Source organism: Zychaea mexicana, assembly GCF_025766255.1.
Source record: "Zychaea mexicana strain RSA 1403 chromosome Unknown BDB00scaffold_106, whole genome shotgun sequence".
Lineage (NCBI taxonomy): Eukaryota > Fungi > Mucoromycota > Mucoromycetes > Mucorales > Lichtheimiaceae > Zychaea > Zychaea mexicana.
Window position 1 is genome coordinate 41,324 of NW_026516769.1, and position 14,715 is coordinate 56,038.

Consider the following 14,715-nt stretch of genomic DNA (forward strand, 5'->3'; position numbering starts at 1 on the left):
TCTCTCGCTTCTATAACCACGCAACACGGGTACAACGCATAATAATATACACAAGCGGCCAATACAGAACACCTTGTCAAATGGGATTCCGGACCAAGAAAGAGCGAATTGAAAGCAGCACCAATCTGTACATTCGCTTTGTTAACGAGTGCCGCCAAGATCGCCTTCGCGGAAAGCCACTGTTCCCAATGACCGTCGAGGATCTTTGTTCGTACATCGATTACAAAATTCAGCACTGCAAGTACAAATCCATGCAAAAACATATTTCTGTGCTACAGTGTCACCCGAAGCATGATGATCATTGGAGAAAAGAAGTGTATGAAAATTTAACGGTTATCAAGAGAATGATTCATTATCGAGAATCAGAAGTTCTTGCGACGCGTCCTCCTTCCCCTGTCCCTGATATTGAAGCTCTCTATGCTGGTGTTAACCGTCAGGTCGTGCCTAAACCAACAAGAGGTAAGCTATAACGCCGTAGTAATCCGGGACACCCGCGTACGTGCTTGGATACGATAAAAATGTGTAGATGCTAACGTTCTATTCGTAAAATAGGGGTTATGATTTCTGCAGTGAAGCCACCGACACCATCACCATCACGGCATCAACAGGAAGTAAAAAATAGGGGCCCACTTGCTCTGACCCCAGAGAAAATAGTACAAGCGAAGCGTAAAATTGAGGATACAGAATATTTGTCGCCGACGAAGAAAAAATGTGTATACAACGGCAGCACGCGAATGATGCAGATCAATGTCAGCGAGTTAGCAAGTAAAGTGCGGATCTATCCTGACGTGACGCCAATCCTTCAGCGGCCGCGACCTGTGGATCCACCTCCGCGTAATGTCGTAGTGCTTATCGGAAAGGACCCTACCAACTGCTGATAAGCCTTCTCCATTTTATTTCTTAAATAGCCCTTATGCTTGTATAATAATGCACAATACCCGCCATCACGTATAATTTAAATAATTGACGTTTTGAAACCTATCATAGCCACAATGCATAACGTTACACATATCATTTTGTTCTATACAACGGCCTTTGCCATGATGTGAAGTGGTTATTAACTATTTTGTTGGTATGTAGACTAGTGTATTATGTAAAGTATGTACAAAGATTATCTAATAAGCTGGCACTATCGCTAGTATCTGCCGTGCATTTCTACGGTAATACGTCTCCTTCACACTCATCCACTCGGGTATTGCGAATGGTTTAAAGAAGCCCGTTTCGTCCACTAACGTAGATTCGTCGCTGCTAAGCATAGACATCATGTAAACCCAAACTGTGTCAGGATACCGCTTGCTCATCGCACCAAACACCTTAATTGCGCTTTGCTGGAGCTCAACGTGTAACCGCTCATCCAGGTACCACTTGATCTCGTCCATCATTTCTGGTATCATAGTCGCTTCCACAAGAGCATGTTCTGCCACCGATTTAAGAGCCAAAAGGATAGCATTGTGCAGGCGATGTACGTAGGAAAATATTGAGTAATGATAGCTTTCACTGCGGCCCTGTTTCAACAGTTCCTTAAACTTTGGCCAGAAATCTTTGACACGGTTGGATATGAAGTCGTTGAGCGACTCTGCAATAGATCCAATGACTGTCACCGCTTGAAGCACTACCATGTTGTCGTCGTCGGATAACCGTTGAATGATATGTGTCCAAGTTTGATTCACAAGAACACCGACCTTATCAAGGCGATGCGCTAGTACCTTGGTTCCTGCAGCAAAGAGACCAAGCATCTCGACTCGGAGTTGCGGTGATGATGCGGTCAAAAAGTGGCGTCCTTGTGTCATGATAGATAAGGTCATTTGCTGTGCTCGCGAAAGAGGTTCGGGTGTATCATCAGGAGGTCTAGTGGGTCCTCCATTTTCATCGTCAGGAAGCAAATCGTTGGGATCCATCGATGGTGTTTTTTCGTTTTTCTTTTGACGGTCCAGAAAGTACTGCCCAATCTCACCCATAGTGGCTGTTTCGGTAGAGACATCGTCCGTCGACGTGTTTGATTCAATCAAGTCACGGATTTCGCTCGATAACTGGGGAACCTTTGGTTGCCGCTGCTGCTCTCGGTTGTCGACTGACGCGTCCTTGTCAGATTCAAGTAAGGCCACATTTTTTCGATACACCACACGGACAATCTCAGTCAAGACGCTGCACAACTGCGCACATGACCAATCGTCCATATGATATCCCTCCAAAGCGTCAAAAACTTCTTCCACTGTATCTTCCAGGTAATTGATCGTTCCAGGACCTCCGATGCGGATTAGGGCTTTCAACACTAGTGGCGCGCGTAAATTATCCTCCAATACAGATATCCGTTGTGAGACCATGTTGATAATGTGATCGATATTCTCGACCGCAAGCTGCTGTGCCCCACGCTGACCGCAGACAAGCGCAATGGCATCCAGTGTAATCAAAGCGTACGTGTGTATGAAAACATTGGGCGATCCAAGATGTGCCAAAAGCGGATACAGTAGGGTAATCAGTTCGTCTTGAACATATTCAGCTTCCACAATACATGCCACGAGGCCCACAATCTGGAGTCCAAAGCAAGTTGCCAAAACCTCAGCAGTCTCAAGTTCTTTCTTGAGCTTGTGATATTGCCTTTCTCCGCGGACCACATTGGTACGGCTGTTTGTGGTTGGATCGATCACAAGGTTGATAATCTCATGCAGTATTCGTAATGCGGTTGCCTTGATATTGGATGCTTCTTCTCGGTCTTCTGCACTGCCCGCTCGCGCAAGCCATTGTGCGCTATCGGTGTCGCTTTCTGTTGCTGATGCTCCCGAAAGAAGGGAATGTATCATATATGCCGCCTGCGGCTGTACGTCCAGTTCTTGTTCTCGGAAACTGTCCATTAAGAGATCCAGCCAATAAGACAAACTACCGTGACGACCGATCACGTTCAGCATTCTTCCAGCTTGTGTTGCTGTACGGTCCGCTGCTAGATATTTGAAGCGGATTTTGGGATATACAAGTGATGGTCGATCCGGCCAAGTGTCATCGTCGCCGCCGTTGTCGTTTATATTTCCTTTTCCGTCCCCTTGAAATTCAATAAGCTTTGTGCTGTTCTGCCCCTTCTCCTCGAGGACGTTGATGCCATCTTGATCAATTTTAAATGCAGCCAGCCATGCGTCTAATGTTTTAGTGATGGTGCTATCCAGTACGCCTTGCGCATGACGGTTACCGAGTATCAAAACATAACCCGTGATAAGTGCCATTGCTGTCACTTTGTCGCCTTCGTCACCACTGATGAGTGTGCTCGGTATATATGTGACGCTGACTGCAAGGTTTTCTTTCAAAATGGGTATGATCGTCTGTCCGAACGAGGGGACTTGCATAATGTCGCGAATTTGCAGCTGAGCTTCTGATTTGACCTGGAGATATTCGTCGTCAAAATGTAGCACAATCGTCTTGAGTAATAATGACGTGCAATTGTCGAGTGTTCGCGAGCATTTTGTAAGCAACTGACCCGCAAATCGGACCATGGCGCGTCTAACCCGCCAGTCAGTGTTGTAGCTGCGGATATCAAGGATGAAATCGAGCTGGCCCTTGATTTTGCTTTTCGACGTTGCATAAAAGTTTTCGACGAAATCTTGCGTTTTGTCGACGTGCTGCTTTCCTTTAATATGTTTGGTCAGGTCATGCAGAGATTGGATATTTGGTACAACAGAATCAGGTGCGTGCTCGTCTTGCATAACAAATACAATGACGTTGCCAAGGACATCAAATGCTGTCGACAAGATCTGCTGGTTCTCTTTTTCTTGTTTCTGGTAAATTGTACGACCCAGTGCAGAAGTGATGCCTGGCAAAAAGACAGCAACTATATCGATTTCACCAAGCGCATCTAGAGTCAGCGTCGATAGTGCATGCATCGCGTCGATCCGTAGCTGCAGCGCGTCTCCACAACGAATGACATCTAACAGTGCAGTAATGCAGCCTGCCATCTGCGGCCGAAACTTGATGTCACGGAGAGCTTGATACAGTTCTATTTTGTCCTTGATCACAGATAAGCAGGTAGCGATGCACTGAACGGCGAGATGTCGAATTTCTTCTCCTGACTTGCTGGCGTCCATAAGATAGTTTGTAAACAGGATCATCAGCTGCTCCAAAAGCTGTGGCGGTGACGACGCGGTCCAATACGTTTTGTATAAGAACACTAATATGCATCGTAGCCATGCCTCTACCACGTTGTTGTACGACGAGTCGGCTTGTTTAATCCACTGAAGGACGGGCATAAGCGTTGTGAGGATAAAATTAATCAGGCGTTTATCGCAAATTGTCTCAACATTGGGTGTCGTGATTAGTGTGTCGCGCAACTGGTTCAGTTGCAATGTAACCGTGCGACTGACTTCACGCGTTGGAGGATTCGCTTGATTGCTTTGCAGCTCATTACGAATGGACAAGATCGGGCCGAAAAAGTCCAACGTTTCAACCGACGGTCTTGACATGCTATTACGTACAAGGACATAAGTAAAAGGGTCCCTCTAGAAAAGCATATGTTAGAAACTTACAATCTTTAAAAAATAAAATCACAAACAGATCGGTCTAAAAAGCAGCTATTTGTGTGTGCTACGTCGGTTTTGGCAAGAGGTTGATATTCTGAGTTTAGCAATAAACCAGCAAAACCACGGTTGCTTCTCGCTTCTCTCTTTCGCGCGTGCACCTTGTTTTCTAATATAATCGTCCGTCTTGTTTGAAAAGCGAAGAAATGGCCCAACAACAAGACAATCAACACCAAAGTCAGCCTTGGTACGTTACAAGTATACTAACAACTTGGCGTCAACCCCGTGTTTGGCTTTTTTAACCTTTTGATTTCACCTTCAGGCATGAATCATGGCAGCAGCAACCCCAACAACAGCCTTCGCAACAACAGGCCGATCCGAACTATAATCCACAAGCGTACGGAACTACAGATCCTAACTACTCGTATTATCAATATCCACAACAAGCAGGTGACCAGTCATACTATCAAAATTATTACCAATACCCATCGTCTTCCACATCTTCTGCACCACCTGCACCAGGTACTTCGCAGTACCAATACGATTACAGCAGTTACGGCTATCCCAATGGATCAAATTATGGAAGTTACGGCGATTTTGCGCAGTACTCACAACATCCACAACAGGCAGTTTCTGCTCCTCCTCCTACCGCAACTTCTGAAACACCGGCCTTTCCGTCAAATTCACAATACGCGTACAACGACAACTCTTATTACTATCCGAATGGCAGTAATAATCAGTGGAATAATCAACAAGCTCCCCCTCTCCCGTCTCAAACAGCAGCCACTACTACTCAGCGACATACAGCCCCAACAATGACTGCACGGGAGCCTCCAAGCTATATTAAAGTGTCTGCAACAGGTATCAACAAGTGAAAGAGTGAATAAAGTACGACAAAGAAGACGACATTTGCTTATACATGCATATGCTGATCAATAGATAAACCGAAACAAAAACCACCCGTTATGATGATGGGTAGCGCAAAAAAGTCTGGTAAGCCTGATAGTATGCAAGAAGTTTCATCATCTGCGGCACAGATCGCGGGTTCTTCGGATTCACCACTACCCAAACCTGCTTCATCCGGAACCACCCAGTCAACAGCACCATCAGCAAAACCACCATCGATGGAATCGTGGCCACCGTCTTTAAAGTATGTATATTTCGTCTATGTAAAGATGACTTTGCGTGTTTTGCTATATCTAGGAACATATTCTAAAAGTATATGCATTCATATAGGGAATATGTAGAAGAGGTATTCAACAATTGCTTACCTGAAAGACGCGATGAAGCAGAGAACGACCTGAGAAATTTGATATTGGAGAAGCATCGAGAAGGAACATTGATGACGACTGATTGGGCAAACTTGGATTTACCTCTGTAAGTGACTTGAGTTTATTGTCAAAAAAAAAAGCGGGAAACGGGTGTATTCACACTGTATAGCTAACTTTTATGATTTAGCGCATGCGGCGCTGCGCGGTTCAGGAAACCATCTTCTAAAAAGAAACAAGCGCAAAAGTACCAACCTAACGTCCCTATTTCGTCTAGGAAAAGGAAAGATCCGCACGGTACTCAGGCAGTATATGGAGACGACGAAAAGCGTCAAAGTAGGCTGAAAAGATTTCAACGTGAAGAGACTCCCCGCACGCATGTCGCACATAGTTTGGTAAGTTTAGTCCTTGTGAATGCTTACGCGATGCTGTTTTGTGCTGGTGAAGTACAAAACAGTTGTCTTCGCTGTTGATTATAAGGCTTATGGCTTTTTCTTCTTTTTTTCTGTTCTGTTTCTGTATTAGCAACATTTGGATATAAATCGACATGATTCTATTGTGGGCACGTCTTCTTCTTTAGAGAAGAATTACTTCCGGTTAACCTCAGTAAGTGGAAAAAGAGAGAGAGAGCGTTTGTGTTGTGTGTGTGTTTAAGAGCAAGGTTGGCTAACATCTGTGGGGGTTAAAAGGCTCCAGATCCGGCCACTGTACGACCGCCAAAAGTACTCAAGAAGACATTGGAGTTACTAAAGAAGAAGTGGCGGGATGAGCAAAACTACACATATATATGCGACCAATTTAAGTCAATGCGACAGGATCTCACAGTAAGCTACTTCAATAATATCTGGGCTTCGATGTGTAGTGCATTTACTCTGTTCTTTTTTCCTAATTATTAAACGCACAGGTACAACGCATACGTGACGATTTCACGGTAACCGTCTATGAAATTCACGCACGTATTGCTCTAGAAAAGGTAAGAAGATACTGCTTTTCAAATAGGTTTGGTCCTTGAAGTAATTAAGCATGGTGTTATAGGGTGATCTTGGCGAATACAACCAATGCCAATCTCAGTTAAAGCAGCTGTACGCCATGGGTATTCAAGGCAATGTCATGGAGTTTACAGCGTATCGAATCCTATACTACTTGCACACCCAAAACTGGTCTGGTAAGCAGCAACACCGATGTTTATAATACCTGAGCGAATATCAGGAAGCGTAAATCTCAGCACTGACACCGCTTTGCACAGACATCAACTCCATCATGTTTGAGCTGACACCTGATCAAAAGCATAATGATTTAGTAAAGCATGCGTTACAAGTACGTTCTGCTTTATCTACGTCCAACTACCATCGCTTTTTCAAACTGTATATGTCTGCTCCACAAATGGGTGGTTACTTGATGGACCAGTTTGTGGAACGGGAGCGAGTACGGTCTATGTTGCTCTTGTGCAAAGCGTAAGTACGGACATGATAGATGATGCATTGTTGTTTATTAATTTATGCTAATTTATTTTCTTGGGGGATGGTTGCAATTAATTCAGATACCGGCCTACAATACCTCTTGTCTTCCTTAAAAACGAGCTTGCTTTTGAAAATGACGAGGACGTAACAAAGTTCCTTAAAAGTCATCATGCATGCATCCTGTCACACGATGGAGAAGCCCTGGATACGAAGAGTGCATCTCTGAAGTTTGCAGAAGGCATCAAGCAGTTTTCGAAAATCGATATTAAGGGCCAAGTGTAAACAACATACATTGCAAAACTGAAAAAAGAAAAACACCAGTAAAAAACAAATGAAAAAAAAATTGAAGCTTTTGATTGATAATGCATGTGTGGACGGACATATATGAAAAGGATGGTGCGTATGTATGGTGCGTATATGTATAATGAAGTGTGTATGATTGTTGTTGTTTTGTGCATGCGGCTTGTGTACATAAAGTGGTGCTTTATAGATTATTTCTCCAAAATTGCATCAGGGCCTTGCCAAAGATTGATAAGAACAGCCAGAAACAGAATCAAAGAAAACCGATACCACCCCCAAATCTTTTGGATGACCATAACCAAGAAGCTCGACTGTTGATACTGATGATGGTGATGGTACGACGGCCGGCTTCGGCGAGACTGGTATGTTGTTGCCATGAATGCCTTTCCACGACCGCCGGTTACACCGGATCCGGATAGCTGTGCGTAGATTGATTCGGCTCCAGCGTAGCAGTGCTTTACAGATGGGGGATGAAATGACGGGGGACAAGATATGGATGCTGCAGGAGACGGAGGATCGTAAGTTGGATAATCCGCATCGGTGGTCGCACTTCTGCTGCCAACTGATGAATAATGTTTGTTACTTGGCATCCGAGTCATTAATGGGTGAACTGCATCAAGCTCTTTGGCCCATGCATCACGTATTTCATTAGGCAAGAGAGATACATATTCATTTGTCAAGGACATGCCGTCATTGTTTACTGATAAAGGCGACTGCTGCTGCTGCTGCTGATGATGATGATGATGATAATGCTCTTGCTCATGGTACTGTTGTTTTTGCTGTGATGCTTGTGGACGATCGAGTTTAACGCTTGTGATACTAGCTGGTGTTGTTGTTGTTATTGTTGCTAATGGTACTTGCTCGAGCTCTTTAGTCCATGCACGTTCTAATTCACTGAGAAGATTTGTTTGTGTGCTTATTGATGGCTGTAAGAGTGTCGGAGGCCTGAGTCCATTATCGTCAGTAGGATGTTGAACTAGGACTTTTTCATTGTCATTGTCCGGCTCGGCCATAGAATGGTCACAATATCGTGCGAGTTGTGATCGGTACTCCTCGACTGCTCCAGTTAGCCGTGTGATTTCATCCGCTTGTCGCTGACAAGCTGCTTGTTGCTTTTTGTACTGGTCATCCATTGCTTCGTAATTTGCTACTTCTTGTTGCCATCGGCTCAGATTCTGTGTTGCTTCATTTAGTTTAGTCTGAGCTGTTGTTTTTGTTGCTAAAAGGCGCTGGTTTTCTGCCTCTAATTCGTCGATCTGGGCCAGTAGCTCAACATCGGTGGCATCTACTGGTAGGGGTGATTCTGTTCGGGGACGTTGAGTCTCTTCGCGACGCTGATGCTCAATCGTTTCAATAGTCTGAGCGGCAGCATCCAACTGTTGTTGTAGGCGAACCATCTCGTCTTTCAATAATTGTACTCGTTCACCGCCGGCTATTCTTGCGGCGTTAAGATCTGCCAAGGTTGAGTCTAGTGATGCTTGCGTGGCTCGGTTTTTCTCGGTGAGCATTTGGACGATAGCGTCGTGTGCTTGTTGTCGTGGAATTAGTCGCATGGTACTGTTGTTGCTATCATCGCTGAATCCGCCGGGTGAATCGACACGCTGCAGCCACTGGGAGGCGTTTTCATGTGTGTCCCTTGATCTGGTCAGAATTGAGGTAGATGGTTTCACTATCAGTTCCGGACTGTTTCGTCGTTGCTGAAGCAGGAAGTCGTGTTTTGCTTTGAGTTCCAGATTGTTATCCATCAGGGACCACCCAAGTTCTGCAGCAAGTTTGAGATCTGGTTTTCGTGTAACAACAAATAACATGGTTCAAACAGCAATTTTTTAGGTTATCAACAAGATTGATAGTTCTACTAGCGTAATAGTAGTTTTAATATTGCATCTTTCGTACCTTTTTCTTTGGAGCGAAGAGTAGCATAGGTTTTCTTTAAAAGAGCAGCAAGTTCTTCAGGTGATGATGCGTCGTTTAAACCGGGCACTTGACTGCTGCTACTCCTGGAGCTCATGCTACTCATACTACAGCTACTGGAAGGCGATAACGGGACATCGTCTGGTTTTCTCATCTGGATTCTTTTGTCTTTTTGTCGAGAAATCAGTTGGTTGCTACTCGAGGGAGTAGGGAGCTCTGGTGAAATATGCATCATTTGTTGATACATCAGCAGAAGGAAAGAGAGTAGACAAATGTGGAGAAGAAGAGTGAGAATGGAGGAAAAGAAGAGGGATGCGATAGCAAGAACAACTAAGAAAGTATTTGTATCATACATAAACTGAGCAGCTTCATACGCGCACTCCGCCCGCCCAAGACCGTCATCAGGTATCAGCCATGGTATAGTGTCCATATGATGTTTCGAGGTTGTACAGCGCTGCTGTATCGTGGCTGCTATGCAGCTGCTTTGGTTTAATTGATTTTTTTGTTGTTTTGTGGTGTCAGCTGATAACAATACACCCTTTTACTATAACCCAGAAACTGTCTGTGTCGTTCGAAACCATAGATCGGGATTTTGAATCGTCATAAGCGTGATCACCTCTATATATCCAAGCACGCCTATACACACACGATAGAATTGTACTTCTTGTCTGTCTTTGTCCGTTGGTCGTAGCTGAATTTAGCTGTACCTTTGTTACTCAGCCCAAGCTAATCGACATATTCATGTAACAAACCTTTCGTCGTCATGGCGCATAAAAGTTCCATTCAAAGTCCGGATTTCATCCCCCTCTGTATTCTCAACTGTATAGCTTCACCATGGGCCACACACACACAGAGAGAGAGAGAGAGAGAGAGAAAGGCTTAAGTGGAAATGTGGCAAGCCTCAGGTCACACGGGTTTATGCATCTATACGCGCGTGGTGAAGATACTTGTCTGGTCTGGTGGAGGAAAAGGCAGGTAAGGAATTTTTGAGTTTCCGTTTCATGCTGGGCGGATGCTGACAGTTTATAAGTGCACACAGTCTTTCTCACCCATCCCCGCCTCCGCTCTTTGTTTTCCTTGTCATGCTTTACACTAATTATTTAATGTCTGTGTACTTTTTCAATTTGATCTTCTTCCATCAGCAAATGTATATTTACAGGGTCAATAATTGAACCATAAACATCAATACAATCAACAACAACAATACTGCAGAACGGGTTTTCATCATTGCATCGTGTAACGAGTTAACATGCAGTGTCATCACGTGGATTTTCTGAAACGTAGATCGCTTGATATAGGATTATTCTCACCGTATATACTATATCTTTAGTTCTTGCGCATTATTCCTGGATCACAAACAGAACTATGTTATTAGGTGTTCTATACCTACTGCGGAAGGTGGAAAAGAGCTTGCATCCTATTAGTAGCTTTAGGAATGTATCATAAGCATACCGCCAGAGCCCTATGTTAGATATTATAATATGCCACCAATCTCAGTCATGACACCTAACTTTATAGCAAAAATCAAGATACATACTTCGCATTAGAACTGTGAGCATTATTATCTTTTGTTATCACCAGCTTCCTAACAAACACGACGTACTGTATGGATCTCACGAACATAATGACAACTTATTGACTATACACACATATGTCAAGAGGTTCATCTGGTTTCGAAAGGAGTACAGTAGTTGTAACCAAGATGGTCATAAAAGTCTTTTTAAACACGCGTTTTGCACATCCTCTGCTATTGTTCTGTACTCAATAGCGTATACTAAGTCCAAGAAGGCTCGATAGTACCTTATAAGGTATCTGTGTGTCACGTATCATCCATTAAGGTTGGATAGTGGTGGTGTGTGATTCTTTTTCCCATCATCAATCCGTGTTTCAAGTTTTTACAAGAAGTCCAAACTTTGATATGGTCCCAACAGCCTTGTTGTTTTTCTTTCGTTTGTACAGTATATCCAAGGAGGTAATGTATGTAATACATACATACGCACGCCAGCCAGATGTGCACAATCGACACATCGTTTTTCCATACTTGATGTAAGTTTTAGACATTGCAAAAGACCGCATCGCTTGCAAAATCTGCTTTTCTACGTCGATAACCTTGAAGGTAAAAAACTGAAAGGCATATGACAACGGCATGGAGCAGCCCACTACTCCGACTTGATGTATCCACAATGGCATATGGTTTGGAAACAATGATGAGTCATCCGAGCCTGCCTGTTCGACTTGTGATCTCTGGTGGGGAGCGCCATAGAGCTATGACTGATGAGTGGTTCTTCCCGGTTCGCTTACATATTTGTTTGCTTAGTAACTGCTTCAATATCAGAAAACTATCAATCACTATATGGCCAAAGCTTCTTCTTATCACAGCTACAGGAGGTCTGCATTCATGACTTACGCTACATGATATGATCGCTAAGCCCCGGGATGGAGAGCAGCACACGGTTTGTTTTTCGAAAAGGTATAGAGTGATTGCAAATTTGTGAAACTTTTAGCGCACGGTGACACCCGATTCGCGCATTATTCATACGCGCTGACAGCGAAGACCAGTTTCCGATTGAAGAAAAAAAATTCCCTGTGTACCCAACCTTAAACTCTTATTGTTTGCTGATCACAGAATGTCAGCTCATTTGGATCAGTACATTCACTGGCTCAAAGAAAATGGCGCCACTTATGAGAAGCTCGATTTCAAAGCCGGTAAGAAAAAGTTTGATCTGGACGACGACGACGACATTCCTCCCGCCCGAGATTGCTAATCACTTTTCAAAATAATATGTCTCCCATAGACGCAGAAGGCATAGGCAGTGTCTATGCAACCACAAAAGTCAATAATGGTGAATGCTTGGCAACACTTCCATTTCGATTGGCCATCACTGAAAAAGTTGCACGAAACGCGCTCCCTACTTTGAATCAACACTCGAGTCGCAACGTTGTGGCGCTCTTTCTCGCCCAGCAAAAGAAGCTCGCTGACAAGTCTTTTTACGCACCGTATTTGAACATGTTACCAGAGAAAATAATGACCGGCTTATGTTTTGAAGAAAATGATATGCGGTATCTTGAGAACACAAACCTGTTTCTTGCAATTGAAGGAAGAAAACAGAATGTATTCAATGATTTCCAGCGATTGATAGGGGATTCGCCTGAAAGCAAAGACGTTACATGGTAGAATATAGCGAGCAAACCTCTTTTCTCTGTTTTGCGTTCTTGGATATTGACTGACTATGTATAATGCAGGGCTGAATTTTTGTGGGGATACACCGTCTTATCGTCCAGATCGTTTCCATACTCCTTGATCGATCCGGGTTATGACGGGCCTTCGGAAGTTCTGTTTCCATTGTTGGACGCTTTGAACCACAAACCGAATACACAGATTACATGGATGCGCAATGGGGACGTAGAGAACGGATCGTTATCTTTTGTCATTGGGCATGATGTCGCGCCAGGCGAACAGCTATTCAATAATTACGGCCCAAAGGTTAGTGTTTTTAATTAATGGCATGCGATCATTAGCTCCCGTTCAACGCAAAACTAATCAAACTTTATCTAGTCAAACGAAGAATGTAGGATCTATCTATCAAAAAAAGAAAGAAAAAGCTGGATAAGCTACTTATTAGCCTTTTTAATAATATGGTGTAGTACTGCTCGGTTACGGCTTTTGCTTTGAGGTACATCACTTTACAATGTGCATACTAGCCAAAGTGCGGGTATGTGTTTCCAACCAATCAATTAATCACTTATTTTTCTTCGATTCATTCCAAAGGATAACGAGTACGATCATGTTGCCCTCAAGCCAAATATATCTATGGATCCCAACGCACAAGCAAAGATGGATATTATCCGACAAGCAAACGTGGCATCTTTTTCTGAAGACGATCCATTGCTCAACTATATCCACCAAAATAGCATCCCTGCATCATTTTACAAGCTTATGCGAATTATGGTTATGAACGAGCTAGAGCTTTCGTGCTACCAAAACTGTACCGATGCAGCCCAGCTAGACTTTGTAGGATATCGCAATGAAATTGCTATGCTCAATACGATCAATGCACTACTTCAAACGCGGCTGAGAGCGATTCGAAACTTCACAATCGATTGCAAGAATATTACACAGTGGCAAAGATATGCCCTTATGTACCGCAAAGGTAAAAAGGAGAACAAATGCTGGTGCGGTTCTTATTATACATATACTAAGCTGCACTACAACCTCGTACCGACACAGGCCAAGAAGCAGTGCTGACCAGCGTATTAGCGAAAATTGATGAGGAAAAATCTAGTGTGCTAAGGCGAATGGCAGTAGTCAGCGAACCAGCCCCGGCTGCACCGTTTCTTGACATAGTTAATCCCGGATATTTCATGCATGAAACGAAACAAGCCGAATCCAACACTGTTGTCATGCTTGATTCTGTTGTCATCACGCTGAACCATCTTTTACAACGAAACCCTCAGTTTAAGATGGCGATCGGCCAGCTGTTTGAAGATATCGAAGAAGAACGGGACGTTGTCATGATGTTAGCCTTGATCCAGGAAAGATCAAAAGGCGAGAATAGCAAGTGGCATACATTCTTTAATCGAACAGAGTAAGCAGTAGTAGCAGTAACAGGATGATATACCTGATCATTCCAAAACAGTTGATGCTGACAACTTATCGGGTAGGAATATTACCAAGCCAGACACCGAAGCTGTGGAGGACCTGCAAGAATTGTATGATTCGCTCTTTCCTGCGTTTACCGACGCATTTCCCGATATTTTTCGGGATGCTATTTTCTCTTTCGATGCCCTGTTATGGGCCGAAGACATCTTGAACAACTATTCTTTACATAATCCCATGGTCATTGTGCCAATTTAAATGCCGTCACACACCACTAGCATAGCTATAAACATGTAAATAATAGCTGTATTGTCACAGTGCATAAAAAGTACTTGTAGTCGTTGCTGCATTCTCATATGTAAATTATCAGCTAGTGTTACGCAATAATTTGACCGACACCGCCCGAGACAGGTCCATCGGGGTTGTCTTTTTTTGGATACACTCTGGTCTTCAATGTTTGCTGCTTAACCCTAAACGCGCCCTCTACCACTAGAACCATCAGGGCGTTCGTATCACATCCACTATATTTAAACGACTCTGATAATGCATCTATCAAGCTAAGATACCGAAAAGGGTAGCTACTGAATTGCCACTATTACCGGGCAGTAATTGCTATAAGCTTTGTGTGGTAAAGTCGTTATGTTTGACATCATTCGCTTGTCGGGGTCACGCACATGTGG

General features: G+C 43.7%; 6 protein-coding genes across 6 annotated transcripts; 4 read left to right on the forward strand and 2 right to left on the reverse strand.

Moving 5' to 3' along the window:
- Nucleotides 1-80: 80 nt before the first annotated feature.
- On the forward strand, nucleotides 81-878 carry BDB00DRAFT_877313 (uncharacterized protein; the record flags this gene model as incomplete). Its single annotated transcript, XM_053127600.1, has 2 exons — nucleotides 81-459; nucleotides 553-878. 2 exons carry the CDS (start codon nucleotides 81-83, stop codon nucleotides 876-878), a joined length of 705 nt encoding a protein of 234 aa, XP_052974791.1.
- Nucleotides 879-990: 112 nt separating this feature from the next.
- BDB00DRAFT_847648 (armadillo-type protein) lies at nucleotides 991-4,585 on the reverse strand. Its single transcript, XM_053125245.1, has 2 exons — nucleotides 4,509-4,585; nucleotides 991-4,446 (listed from the first exon to the last, which is right to left on the reverse strand). Exon 2 carries the CDS (start codon nucleotides 4,443-4,445, stop codon nucleotides 1,116-1,118), a length of 3,330 nt encoding a protein of 1,109 aa, XP_052974792.1. The 5' UTR covers nucleotide 4,446; nucleotides 4,509-4,585; the 3' UTR covers nucleotides 991-1,115.
- Nucleotides 4,586-4,665: 80 nt separating this feature from the next.
- Nucleotides 4,666-5,360, forward strand: BDB00DRAFT_38277 (uncharacterized protein). The gene has a single exon (XM_053117163.1). It carries the CDS (start codon nucleotides 4,824-4,826, stop codon nucleotides 5,316-5,318), a length of 495 nt encoding a protein of 164 aa, XP_052974793.1. The 5' UTR covers nucleotides 4,666-4,823; the 3' UTR covers nucleotides 5,319-5,360.
- Nucleotides 5,361-5,464: 104 nt separating this feature from the next.
- BDB00DRAFT_884816 (SAC3/GANP/Nin1/mts3/eIF-3 p25 family-domain-containing protein) lies at nucleotides 5,465-7,509 on the forward strand (the record flags this gene model as incomplete). Its single annotated transcript, XM_053128359.1, has 9 exons — nucleotides 5,465-5,649; nucleotides 5,736-5,876; nucleotides 5,958-6,162; nucleotides 6,293-6,373; nucleotides 6,457-6,591; nucleotides 6,672-6,740; nucleotides 6,803-6,932; nucleotides 7,014-7,221; nucleotides 7,308-7,509. 9 exons carry the CDS (start codon nucleotides 5,465-5,467, stop codon nucleotides 7,507-7,509), a joined length of 1,356 nt encoding a protein of 451 aa, XP_052974794.1.
- A 209-nt stretch (nucleotides 7,510-7,718) lies between these two features.
- Nucleotides 7,719-9,535, reverse strand: BDB00DRAFT_877316 (uncharacterized protein; the record flags this gene model as incomplete). Its single annotated transcript, XM_053127601.1, has 2 exons — nucleotides 7,719-9,307; nucleotides 9,421-9,535. 2 exons carry the CDS (start codon nucleotides 9,533-9,535, stop codon nucleotides 7,719-7,721), a joined length of 1,704 nt encoding a protein of 567 aa, XP_052974795.1.
- Nucleotides 9,536-12,026: 2,491 nt separating this feature from the next.
- BDB00DRAFT_847661 (uncharacterized protein) lies at nucleotides 12,027-14,597 on the forward strand. Its single transcript, XM_053125246.1, has 8 exons — nucleotides 12,027-12,144; nucleotides 12,234-12,609; nucleotides 12,682-12,922; nucleotides 12,995-13,007; nucleotides 13,084-13,112; nucleotides 13,208-13,589; nucleotides 13,667-14,024; nucleotides 14,101-14,597. The coding sequence occupies exons 1-8, from the start codon at nucleotides 12,066-12,068 to the stop codon at nucleotides 14,291-14,293; spliced, it is 1,671 nt and encodes a 556-aa protein (XP_052974796.1). The 5' UTR covers nucleotides 12,027-12,065; the 3' UTR covers nucleotides 14,294-14,597.
- Nucleotides 14,598-14,715: the final 118 nt, after the last annotated feature.

What these genes read in the sequence shown, in the direction of transcription:
- BDB00DRAFT_38277 (XM_053117163.1), top strand. Translation starts at nt 4,824, where the DNA reads ATGAATCATGGCAGCAGCAACCCCAACAACAGCCTTCGCAACAACAGG.
- BDB00DRAFT_847648 (XM_053125245.1), bottom strand. Translation starts at nt 4,445, where the DNA reads ATGTCAAGACCGTCGGTTGAAACGTTGGACTTTTTCGGCCCGATCTTG.
- BDB00DRAFT_847661 (XM_053125246.1), top strand. Translation starts at nt 12,066, where the DNA reads ATGTCAGCTCATTTGGATCAGTACATTCACTGGCTCAAAGAAAATGGC. An exon ending in GAAAGCAAAGACGTTACATG is followed by an intron (nt 12,610 to 12,681) that starts GTAGAATATAGC and finishes TGTATAATGCAG; the next exon opens with GGCTGAATTTTTGTGGGGAT. An exon ending in GTTACGGCTTTTGCTTTGAG is followed by an intron (nt 13,113 to 13,207) that starts GTACATCACTTT and finishes TTCATTCCAAAG; the next exon opens with GATAACGAGTACGATCATGT.